Source organism: Salvelinus sp. IW2-2015, linkage group LG25 (genome assembly GCF_002910315.2).
Source record: "Salvelinus sp. IW2-2015 linkage group LG25, ASM291031v2, whole genome shotgun sequence".
Classification (NCBI taxonomy): domain Eukaryota; kingdom Metazoa; phylum Chordata; class Actinopteri; order Salmoniformes; family Salmonidae; genus Salvelinus; species Salvelinus sp. IW2-2015.
Window position 1 is genome coordinate 24,954,412 of NC_036865.1, and position 12,888 is coordinate 24,967,299.

A 12,888-nucleotide genomic window follows, 5' to 3' on the forward strand; every position below is an offset into this window, starting at 1 on the left:
TCTACAAATCTTCCACTTCTCCACATTTCTGAACCTTTTCCAAGTCTACTAAATCATATCCACTTCTCCAACATTCTGCACCTTTTCCAAGTCTACTAAATCATATCCACTTTCCAACATTCTGAACCTTTTCCAAGTCTACTAAATCATATCACTTTCTCCAACATTCTGAACTTTTCCAAGTCTACTAAATCATATCACTTCTCCAACATTCTGAACCTTTTCCAAGTCTACTAAATCATATCCACTTCTCCAAACATTCTGCAACTTTTTCCAAGTCTACTAAATCATATCCACTTCTCCAACATTCTGCACCTTTTCCAAGTCTATAATCATATCCACTTCTCCAACATTCTGAACTTTTCCAAGTCTACTTCATATCCACTTCTCCAACATTCTGACTTTTCCAAGTCTCTAACATCATATCCACTTCTCCAACATTCTGAACTTCAATCTACTAAATCATGTCCAGAGCTGGATGTCTGCTCAATGTTTTCGGGGAACTATTGAGAAAGCACGCATGTAAAAAACAGTATTTGTTGTAAGATCAACTCTGTTCGGCATTGGGTAATGTAATGTCAAACCTATATTGTTTATATACATGTGCTATCTTAATTTGACCAGTTTCTCACACAGAGAAACTAATCCTACAGCAACAGGAAATGTGAATTATTATTGTATTATAATTCATGGCCATTTTTTGTTTTAAAGGGAATTACAAAGTTACCAAGTCTACTAAATCATATCCACTTCTCCAACATTCTGAACCTTTTCCAAGTCTACTAAATCATGTCCAGAGAGCTGGATGTCTGCTCAATGTTTTCGGGGGAACATTTAGAGAAAGCACGCATGTAAAAAACAGTATTTGTTGTAAGATCAACTCTGTTCGGCATTGGGTGATGTCAATGTCAAACCTATATTGTTATTATACATGTGCTATCTTAATTTGACCAGTTTCTCACAGCAGGAAACTAATCCTACAGCAACAGGAAATGTGAATTATTATTTGTATTATAATTCATGGCCATTTTTTGTTTTAAAGTGGAAATTACAAACGTTRGAAACCTTTTTAAACCTTGAATAGACTACAATTTGCATTTCCTGCTGTGCAGGAAAAGTATCCATGACAACAGTGATCAATTTAAGATAGAACATCTGTACTTTAGTGTGGACTGTAGACTATGCCCAACAAAATCGTATAAAACACAGTAAGTGCAGTAAAAGTTGTTATTTATGTGTGGACAAGTTGTCTGCCTGAGGATAATTTAGTGTATTTTCATGCACCACTTGGCCTTAGAAATACATAACACCCTCAGTGTCTCATTGTGTTGTTGTTAATGTTTATGACACTAGCTAGGGAGGTCATCTTCTGCCACCATAGTTATGAAGACAGCGTGATTTAGTCTCTGTCTTATTGGATTTCCTGAGTGGAGAGGATGAGCAATGGGACAAACAGAGAGAGAGAGAGAGAGATATAGAGGGTAAGAGAGAGAGAGACATAAACTAAGAGAGAAAGAAGAAGAGAGATATTTTTTTTTTTAAGTAGAGAGACAGAGACTAATAGAATCAAAGGGAGGGAGTATGAGACAGAAGGAGAGGGATGGCCAAATACCTGAAATAAACAAGTACATTGAGTGAAGGCCATTGAAGTGTTTTTCCCAGACCGCAACAGACAGACACAGAGAAGAGAGAAGCAGAGAGTGGGAATGCCTTGAGCTGTATTTTGGGAAATTGGGCGTGTTGGAATGCCATAATGTGATAATTCTCTTTGAGGACTCGAAGGTCATGGAATGCGATGGCGCTAGACCGCATAGAGACATTTGGACTGCTCTGGSCTGGAGAAAATACCCTGCTTCACTACCACCAAGCCCTCATCATGTTGTTGAAACCAGGTCTAACTGACCAGGTCTATCAAAACACTCWGAAATACCGTTCTGTATTTCTGCAATCCTGGGCGCCACTCAGAGAGGCCATGTCGGATTTGACCGGTATTATAAGATTTTACTCCCTGTCYTGCATGTTAAAGTACATTTCACAGTGAAGGAAGTAAACGCTCAGTACCCTGCCACTAAACACAGCTTGGTAGCTACGTCAGGGGGTATAATGGTTCCATGGATGTCACTACAGTTTGCTCGGTTAGAGAGTTTGACTTGATATTAGAGCCCGGGACATGAGTTTTTCTTCCCACATCCTGCGTGTAATGTGAAGCAGACGGCGTCGCGGGGCAGTTAGAACCAGCTCTCGTCTCCCATGAGCCCTTGCTCTCAGGGTGAYGGCTCTTCAGTGGAATCGACAGTGACAGAGCCAGGAAAGTCCTCAAGTGGATCTTTTCAGTTCTGTTTTTCCCTCCGCTGATGTTAACCAGTCCAAATATCTGAAGTAGACCACATGATTTGAGAGCCATGATTGTGTATTATAGGCCTACACATGATTTATGCTTGTGTCATTTTTTTATAACTAATCTTCAAAATTAACAAACAACATGCGATAGAATGGATGGCAGAATGGTGCCAGAGGGGATGGCTGACATTTTACGTGCTCCTAACCAACTGTGCTATTTTGTTCGTTTTTTCGTGTTGTTTGCAACTTATTTTTTTTACAAATGTTGTACATAATGTTGCTGGTACCATCTCTTATGAAAATAACTTATGGACATCAGAACAGCGATTACTCACTGTAACGGTTCTCGTCCTCTTCGTCTGAAGAGTAGCAAGGATCGGACCAATACGCAGCGTGGTAAGTGTCCATTTTAATTTATTAAAAYTGAACACTGAAAAATACAAAATAACAAAGTGAATAATACCGAAAACCGAAACAGTCCTGAAATGTGAAACAAACACTACAACAGGAAACAATCACCCACCACACACAATGAAAAACAGGATACCTAAATATGGCTCCCAATCAGAGACAACGACTGACACCTGCCTCTGATTGAGAACCATACTAGGCCCAACACATAGAAATCTAACAACAGAACAAAACATAGAAAAACAACATAGAATGCCCACCCCAACTCACGCCCTGACCAAACTAAAATAAAGATATAAAAAAGGAACTAAGGTCAGAACGTGACACTCACCTCGAACTGGAAGAAGATTTTTTCTTTAACGAGTCCGACGTGAAGGATATACTGCTTTCTTGGGAACGGGCCCAAATCCCCATAATTTGCGCGAAGAAAAGACAGAGAAAAAGGGAGCGGAGGTCGGGCTGCCTTCTGAGAATTCGTAGGCGAGTGAGTAAACCCCCACTGCCATCAGTTATATTGGCCAACGTGCAATCATTGGAAAATAAAATGGATGATCTACAATCAAGATTATCCTGCCAACGGGCCATTAAAAACTGTATTAGCTTATGTTTCACCAAGTCGTGCTGAACGACGACACTGATAATATAGAGCTGCCGGGATTTTCCATGCACTGGCAGGACAGAGAAGCTACTTCTGGTAAGACGAGGGGCAGGGGTGTGTGTTTATTTGTCAATAACAGCTGGTGCGCAATGTCTATATTAAAGAAATTTCGAGGTATTGCTCGTCTGAGGTAGAGTATCTTGTGAAAGCTGTAGACCACACTATCTAACAGAGAGTTTTCATCTATATTATTTATAGACGTCTATTTACCACAACAAACCGCTGCGGCACTAAGACAGCACCCAACCAGCTGTATAAGGCCATCAGCAAACAAAAATGCTCATCCCGAAGCTTCAAGTGGCCAGGGTCTTTAATGCAGGCAAACTTAAATCTGTTTTACCTCATTTCTACCAGCTTGTCCCGTGCAACCGGAGGGGAAAAAACTCTAGACCACTTTTACTCTGCACACAGAGATGCATACAACGCTCTCTGTCGCCCTCCATTTGGCAAATCGACCATAAATTTTTCTATCCTCCTGATTCCTGCTTACAAGCAAAAACTAAACCAGGAATTACCAGTGACTCGCTCAATATGAAACTGGTCAGATGAYGCGGATGCTACGCTACAGGACTGTTTTGCTAGCACAGACTGGAATATGTTCCGGGATTCATCCAATGGCATTGAGGAGTATACCACCTCAGTCATCKGCTTCATCAATAAGTGCATCGACGAAGTCATCCCCACAGTGACCGTACATACATATCCCAACCAGAAGCCATGGATTACAGGCAACATCCGCATCGAGCTAAAGGCTAGAGCTGCCGCTTTCAAGGAGCGGGATACTAATCTGGACGCTTATAAGAAATCCCGCTATTCCCTCAGATGAACCATCAAACAAGCAAAGCGTCAATAGAGGATAAAGATTGAATCCTACTACACCGGCTCGGGTGTGGCAGGGCTTGAAATGTATTACTGACTACAAAGGGAAACCCAGACGCGAGCTGCCCAGTGACGTGAGCCTAGCAGACAAGCTAAATGCCTTTTATGCTCGCTTCGAGGCAAGCAACACTGAAGCATGCATGAGAGCACCAGCTGTACTGGACGACTGTGTGATAACGCTCTCGGTACCCGATGTGAGCAAGACCTTTAAACAGGTCWACATTCACAAAGCTGCGGGGCMAAACGGATTACCAGGATGTGTACTCAAAGTATGCGCGTACCTACTGGCAAGTGTCTTCACTGACATTTTCAACCTCTCCCTGWCCGAGTCTGTAATAGCTATGTTTCAAGCAGACCACCATTGTACCTGTGCCCAAGGATGCGAAGGTAACCTGCCTAAATGATTACCGCCCGTAGCACTCACGTTTGTAGCCATGAAGTGCTTTGAAGGGTTGGTCATGGCTCACATCAACAGCATCCTCCCGGATAGCCTAGACCAAAAGCCAAGCTTCCTGCCATCCAGGACCTATATACTAGGCGGTGTCAGAGGAAAGCCCAAAAATTTGTCAAAGACCCCAGTCACCCAAGTCATAGACTGTTTTCTCTGCTACCGCAYGGCAAGCGGTACCGGAGCACCAAGTCTAGGACCAAAAGACTCCTTAACAGCTTCTACCCCCAAGCCATAAGACTGCTKAACTATTAATCAAATGGCCACTGGTACCCCCTGTATATAGCCTCGTTATTGTTATTTTATTGTGTTACTTTTTATTATTTTTTACTTTAGTTTATTTTGTAAATATTTACTTAACTATATTTCTTGAACTGCGCTGTAGGTTAAGGGCTTGTAAGTAAGCATTTCGCAGTAAGGTCTACATATGATGTATTCAGCGCATGTGACTAATACAGTTTGAGTTGATTTGATAGCGCTTTGAGGATGTAGTGGGTTTTCTGAATCATTTTAATGGATACATTCCAGAATATTCTTCTCAACAAGAACATACTACCAAACAGATTGCTSTGAACGCAAGTTTATCATACTGTTTTCTCTCAGCATAGTAATTGATATATTTCCAGCTTTATGAAAATATTTCAATTATATATTATTACTTTTGGGGCTCCTGAGTGGTGCAGCAGTCTAAGGAACTGCATCTCAGTGCTTGAGGCATCACTACAGACACCCTGGTTCAAATCCAGGCTGTATCACAAGCGGCTGTGATTGGGAGTYCCATAGGGCGGCGCACAATTGGCCCAGCGTTGTCCGGGTTTGGCCGGGGTAGGCCGTCATTGTAAATAAGAATTWGTTCTTAACTGACTTGCCTAGTTAAGTAAAGGTTATTATTATTATCATGTCCAATGTTTTCTATGCTCTGCTTCTGTATAGGTTTTAAGTCAGGACAGTGTGGTGAATAGAGTAGCAAAAATCCAGTACATTTTCCTAAATTCCCTGGTTTTCCAGAAAATCTGGTTCATAATTTCCGGAATCAGTAGGAAATAAGCAGAACATCCAATCAGGATTTCCCGAAAGATTTTTGCAACTCTAATGATAGATGATGTGTTTCCATGTCATGAGTCCTACCCTGTATTGGCCTCAGACTAGCTTGTGCTAACACTCAAAAACTGGATGTTTTCTTTTCCATTCTCACATAAGGTTTGGATATCGATTGATTGAAGTAGATCATTATTATCCTTTGAGACATTTTTGATATTTATAATACAATATTCATTTTGAAGTAACATGTGTTAAGAAAATACAATTTAGTAAATAGGTATTAAGAATAATACGATTTAGTAAATAGGTATTAAGAATAATACGATTTAGTGATGGATACTTTGCAGGTTATACAGCTTCTACATATGGAAAAAAGAAAATACAGAAAAAGTTGACAGAAAAAAAGCAGCCAGATGTTTAAGTGTGACATACCACACAATACTGCTCGCCGTGTTTAAGCATTGTTAATTCATGTTATGGATGGAATTCTGATGGACTCCAGACAATGCATTTCACTGAAAACAACAGAGCCATAACAGAGATGAATCTCTTTTAATTGTGACAGGCCAGTTCAGAACATGACCATTCATGCTTGTTATAGTACGTCTCTATAATCATCTTGTTATTGAGGTTTTTGTTTCAAGTGTTTAGGCAACAGGAAACACACAGCACTACTTTCTGACTCTCTCTCCCTGCACTCTTCAGTCAGAAACTGAAACACATGAAAGCATTGTCTTCCACATGTCAGGGACGGCGTGGACCACACAGTCTCCCTCTGTTGTCTGTCGGTTCTTACAGTCCATGGACCTGAAGTGTCGGCTCAGCGTCGGTTCGTTCACTCAGTGTTTGGACCGACCAGCTTTGAAAACAGAGRGAAAAGTTCTGCATTCTATGCGATTTGGCAGCTGTGACTTGTGAGGTCACGGCGAGGGCAACGGTGCATGCAAACAACTGTAATCAGAGGGAGTGACTCAGTATTCTTATAAATCACATCACAGGCATCATCAACACACTGTACTACTTTAAAGCACCTTTAAATGAATTACCGTATAAAAACCAATAGATGATTTTAAGGGCTCGGTTAGTSTTTCTGACTGGAACTGCTTTATATTTACAAATGTTCCTCTCTGGGTTTTGGTAGGAAGAAAATGGGGACAATGCCATTGTGGTGAACCGTTTGTTGTCTCGATGTCTCATGCATTTAGTGCTTTAGTTTGAGGCCCGACTGAAAGCTGTCCAAGGCTGAGTTATAATAATGTGGTATTTTTTCCCTGTATTTTAAATACAGTTTTTTACAACTTTGACAAATAATGATAATGCTTGCATAAGCCCTGCTACTTTTATTCATGTCAGTAAAATCCAAGTATTTGTAGACTTCTTCATCATTATCATAATATTGAGCTTGAGGTTTTTGCATCAGAAAAGTACATCATGTTCCAGAAATGTACCATAATAATAATAATAAGCCAATGAGAATGTTAACGTTCTTCCTTCTGCATTGTTGCTGCTCTATGATCTGTCTCTTTAAGACAGAGGAAAAGGCTGTCAAATAGAATGTTTCCACTCAAATTAAACTGTCACTTAACACCAGTGATCATACTTTACCAACATACATGCAGTTCTGTCCTCTCTACCTCTCCCTCCATCTCGTTCTCTCTCTCTCTCTCTCAATTTAATTACAATTAATTTCAATTTAAGGGCTTTATTGGCATGGGAAACATATGTTAACATTGCCAAAGCAAGTGAAGTACAGTAGGTCATTTAGGGTCACCACTTTATTTTAAGAATGTGAAATGTCAGAATAATAGTAGAGAGAARGATTTATTTCAGCTTTTATTTCTTACATCACATTCCCAGTGGGTCAGAAGTTTACATAGACTCAATTAGTATTTGGTAGCATTGCCTTTAAATAGTTTAACTTGGATCAAATGTTTTGGGTAGCCTTCCACAAGCTTCCCACAATAAGTTGGGTGAATTTTGGCCCATTCCTCCTGACAGAGCTGTAACTGAGTCAGGTTTGTAGGCCTCCTTGCTCGCACACGCTTTTTCAGTTCTGCCCACACATTTTCTATGGGATTGAGGTCAGGGCTTTGTGATGGCCACTCCAATACCTTGACTTTGTTGTCCTTAAGCCATTTTGCCACAACTTTGGAAGTATGCTTGGGGTCATTGTCCATTTGGAAGACCCATTTGCGACCAAGCTTTAACTTCCTGACTGATGTCTTGAGATGTTGCTTCAATACATCCAAGGATGATGAACCAGACTTGTGGAGGTCTACAATATTTTTTTCTGAGATCTTGGCTGATTTCTTWAGATTTGTCCATGATGTCAAGCAAAGAGGCACTGAGTTTGAAGGTAGGCCTTGAAATACATCCACAGGTACACCTCCAATTGACTCAGAAGCTTCTAAAGCCATGACATCATTTTCTGTAATTTTCCAAGCTGTTTAAAGGCACAGTCAACTTAGTATATGTAAACTTCTGACCCACTGGAATTGTGATATAGTGAATTATAAGTGAAATAATCTGTCTGTAAACAATTGTTGGAAAAATTACTTGTGTCATGCACAAAGTAGATGTCCTAACCGACATGCCTTAACTATAGTTTGTTGACAAGAAATTGGTGTATAGTGGTTGAAAAACGAGTTTTAATGACTCCAACTTAAGTGTATGTAAACTTCCGACTTCAACTGTAGATAATAAACAAAAGTGAAATTAACAATAAAAATGTAAAGTGTACATTACACTCACAAAAGTTCCAAAATAATAAAGACATTTCAAATGTCATATTATGTCCAAATATTTAAAGTACAAAAGGGAAAATAAATAAACATAAATATGGGTTGTATTTACAATAGTGTTTATTCTTCACTGGTTGCCCTTTTGTCACGTCTACTCCTGCTCCYTCCTCCCCACCGGCGCGTGATGTCGCCGGRATACTAACCACCGGTCCTGGGAATCATCATTACGTACACCTGGCACTCATCATTACACACCTGTTAATCATTATGATTCACACCTGGACTCCATTACCTTCATCATTCCCTCCCCTTTAAATGTCACTCTCCCATGTTCACTCACCAGTTGGTATTGTTCCTGTGTATCGGCGTACTGCCTTATGTTACTGTTGTGTCTTGGTTTTGTTGTTTTATTGAAATGTTTCACCTGCTTCCGACTTAGCGCCCCTTTATTATAGAATACCAACTCAAAATATGTAAGCAGCAGGACAACCGGACATCTCCCAGACGATCAATGAACAAGGTGAACTTCTTCGTCAACACCATGTTCAGCTGGCTCAACTGGGGACGGCCATGGAAGATGTTCTCCACAGTTTACAACGTCTCAACAGCGGAGGATATATTAGAGCCAGTCTACCCAACGAGTCAGCACACCAGCCCATTCAGCAACCCGCTCAGGTCAGCAATGCCCGTCTATCCCTCCTGGAGAAATATGACMGGATACYATCCAAATGCCGTGGCTTCCTCCTTCAGTGCTCYCTCTATTTCACACATCAGATGGGAGCCCCCACCACCGAGAGGTCTAAGGTTGCCACGGTTATTTCTCTGCTGACTGGGCGGGCTTTGGAATGGGCTTGAATGGCCATTGGATTGGAATGGGCTTGGATGGMCATCCGTCTGGATAACCTCCTCCGGGAGCATAGGCATCTTCATCGCTTCTCTCCCTCCTTCGGCGAGTGTTCGGGATCAGAGCCTGAACCCATGAAGGTAGGGATCACACACCTTCCCGCGGCGGAACGACGCAGACGGATATAGCTGGGACTCTGTCTGTACTGTGGCCAGGGAGGGCACAAGTGCCAGCGGTGTCCGTTACTTCAGAATCCGGGATTCACTAGAGCAGAGGGACGGTCACGTTACATCCCCTGGGCCAGGAGTGATTATTCCATCTACTGCTCTTCCTGTTATACTCTTTTTAGTACCCATCACTCTGCTTGACTGTCCCTCATGCCCTGTGTCTACAACTTTAGTGGATTCCGGCGCCGCGGGGAACTTTATGGATCAGACCCTTGCCTCCTCTCAATATTACTACCTACACGCTCTCCTCTCCTTTTCCGGTTTAAGGTCTCGACTGTCGCCCTCTAGGATCCAGAACCGTCACCCAACAACTAACCCTCACCGTGGATTCCAATCAGGAGAATATCACCTTCATCACCAGTTCACAAGATCATCCTCGGCCTCCCTTGGCTTCAACACCATAACCCCATTATTTCATGGTTGAGGATGAGAATCACAGACTGGTCACCTGAATGCCGGAGGACCTGCTTCCCATCCTCCCGAGTTGTTGCTCCTGTGGTCTGGGACGTAGATGTGGACATCCGCCAGGCTCTGGAGAGGGAGCCCGCGCCCCTGAACTGTCCTCCCGAGCACATCTACATACATTCCCACAGGGATAAGGGATCGGCTGCTGACCTGGGCACACACAGAGKTCGTCGCTGGACATCCAGGTATTTCTCGCACCATCCACTCCATCGCTGAGATATACTGGTGGCCCACCTTAGTGTGACATCCTGCGCCATGTCAACTCCTGTTCTGTGTGCCCAATCCAAGTCTCCTCGGAATACTCTAGCAGGAAAGCTCCTACCGCTTCCCGTGCCTCAGTGACCCTGGTCTCATCTATCCATTGACTTTGTAACCGATCTCCCCTCTGACAGTTTCACCACCATTCTGCTGGTAGTGGATAGACTTTCTAAGTCGTGTCGTTTAATTCCTCTTCCTGGTCTAACCACTGCTCTCCAGGTTCCTGAGGCACTCTTCCAGCAGGTCTTACGGCATTATGGCCTTCTGGAGGACATTGTCTCTGATCGTGGCCCCCAATTCACATCACAAGTATGGAGGGCCTTCATGGAGAAGCTCAGGGTCACGGTCAGCCTCACTTCCGGGTACTGGCCTCAGTCCAATGGGCAGATGGAGAGGATGAACCAGGAGCTGGGGAGGTTCCTGAGGAGTCACTGTCTGGACCGGCAGGGTGAGTGGGCATGATTCCTTCCATGGGCAGAGTACGCCCAGAATTCACTACGTCACTCCACTGGGTTGACTCCCTTCCAACGAGGTGAYGTATAGGTTACAACTGCCCAGTCACTACCRTATCACACCCTTGTTTCCATTCTCAGGCCGGTGGTTCCTGGTCCTCTAGCTGATGCTGTCCCCCACGACACCCCACCAACCACCCTGGACACCGAGGGCAGTCCAGCGTATGCTGTCAGATCTCTGCTGGACTGGGAGGGGTATGGCCCTGAGGAGCRGTGTTGGGTTCCAGTGGAGGAAATTCTGGATTCCAACATCATCCGTGATTTCCACCTTCGCTGCCCGGATCGAGTCGCTCCACGTCCCCGGGGACGTCCTCCTCGTCAAGCATTTGGTTCCTGCAACGCAGGAGCCGCGCGTCGAGGCGGGGTCGCGGTGACTGTCACATCTGCTTCCGGCGCGATCATCGCCGGAATACTAACCACAGTCCTGGGAATCATCAGCGCGCACTACTGGCACTCATCATTATGATTACACACCTAGACTCCATTTACCTTCACATTTCCTCCCCTTTACTCACTCTCCCATGTTTACTCACAGTTGGTTATTGTCCTTTTATCGCCGTACTGGCCATTATGTTGAGTGTCGTGTTCTGTTTTGTTGTTTTATTAAAACGTTTCACCTGCACCTACTTCCGACTTACCGTCCCATCATTATACCTTCTTGTGCAACAGGTCTCGCTCTCTCTCAAACTGATCCCTTCTCATTTTACCTCACGCCCCCACAAAACCCTCCAAAGCTCTACTTATGCAGAAACAGTATTCTAGAGGGCTAGATTGATGTTGACATTTAAAAAATGCAATTCAAACCACCAAAGTGATTTAACATAATTGATTATAAAAACAGAGTTTACTTATTTCTGTTAGGCCCTTTTCGAACCTACCCTGAACGAGCCGTGTATTCTGGTATTTCCTTCTCATATCAACAACACTGAGTTGCGGTTAAATTGACTTGTTGACATATTGACCGTCTGTTTATCCAGATGCTTAACTATATGCTGTTCACTTCAATGACCAGACTTATTCAATATGTTGTAAGTCATTACAAAGTACAAGCTTTGCTGTACTCTGTGTCTCTGGTGATTGTGTCTGTGTTAGTCCCTTGTAATGATGATCTGTGCCAGGCAATGAGAGAACAGATGGTTGGGTTCTGAAGGGCTTTGGTTCTGTAGCTAATGCTGTTGCTTTCCCTGGACCATGCAGGGGCTGAGCTAATGCTGTTCCCTGACCATCCAGGGGCTGTACTAATGCGGTTCCCTGGACCATGCCAGGGGCTGTAGCTAATGCTGTTGTTTCCTGGACATGCCAGGGCTGTAGCTAAGTGCTGTTGCCCGGATCATCCAGGGGCTGTAGCTAATGCTTTTTCCCTGGATCATGCCAGGCGCTGTAAGCTAATGCTGTTTTCCCTGGACATGCATCAGGGCTGTAGCTAATGCTGTTGTTTTCCCTGGCGCCATGCCAGGGGCTGTAACTAATGCTAGTTGTCCCTGGACCCATGCCAGGGGCCTGTAGCTAATGCTGTGTTTCCCTGGCCATGCCACGGCTGTAACTAATGCTGTTCCCTGACCAGCAGGCTACTAATGCTGTTGTTTCCCTGACCTCCGCTTAACTAGCTGTTTCCCTGATCATGCCAGGGCTTGTAAGCTAATGCTAGTTTCCCTGGACCATGCCAGGGGCTGTAGCTAATGCTGTTTCCCTGACCAATGCCAGGGCTGTAGCTAATGCTACTGTTTCCCTGGCCATGCCAGGGCCTGTAGCTAATGCTGTTCCCATGGACCATGCCAGGGCTGTTAGCATAATGCTGCTCCTGGGACATGCCGGCGACAAGGTTGCCATTGCCAGGGCTGATACGCTAATGCTATATCCACTGGGCCAATGCCAGGGCTATGCTAAATGCTGATTGTTCCACGGACCAATGCAAAGGAAGCATGTAGCTATGGTCTGTTCCTGGGCCACGCCAGGGGCTAGACTATGCTTTTTCCCTGGGGCCATGCCAGGGGCTGTAGCTAATGCTGTTTCCCTGGACCATGCCAGGGGCTGTAGCTAATGCTGTTTCCCTGGGCCATGCCA

At 43.8% G+C, this 12,888-nt stretch overlaps 1 protein-coding gene across 1 annotated transcript in view; it reads left to right on the forward strand.

Annotated features, from left to right (window-relative positions):
- Window positions 1-11,122, forward strand: part of LOC111951744 (leucine-rich melanocyte differentiation-associated protein-like) — a 399,153-nt gene extending 388,031 nt beyond the window's left edge. The window contains exons 6-7 of the mRNA XM_070434998.1: window positions 10,532-10,760; window positions 10,906-11,122. Coding sequence (XP_070291099.1) covers window positions 10,532-10,760; window positions 10,906-10,928 — 252 coding nt within the window. The 3' untranslated portion in view covers window positions 10,929-11,122. The remainder of the gene's footprint in view (window positions 1-10,531; window positions 10,761-10,905) is intronic.
- The last annotated feature ends 1,766 nt before the right edge of the window (window positions 11,123-12,888 follow it).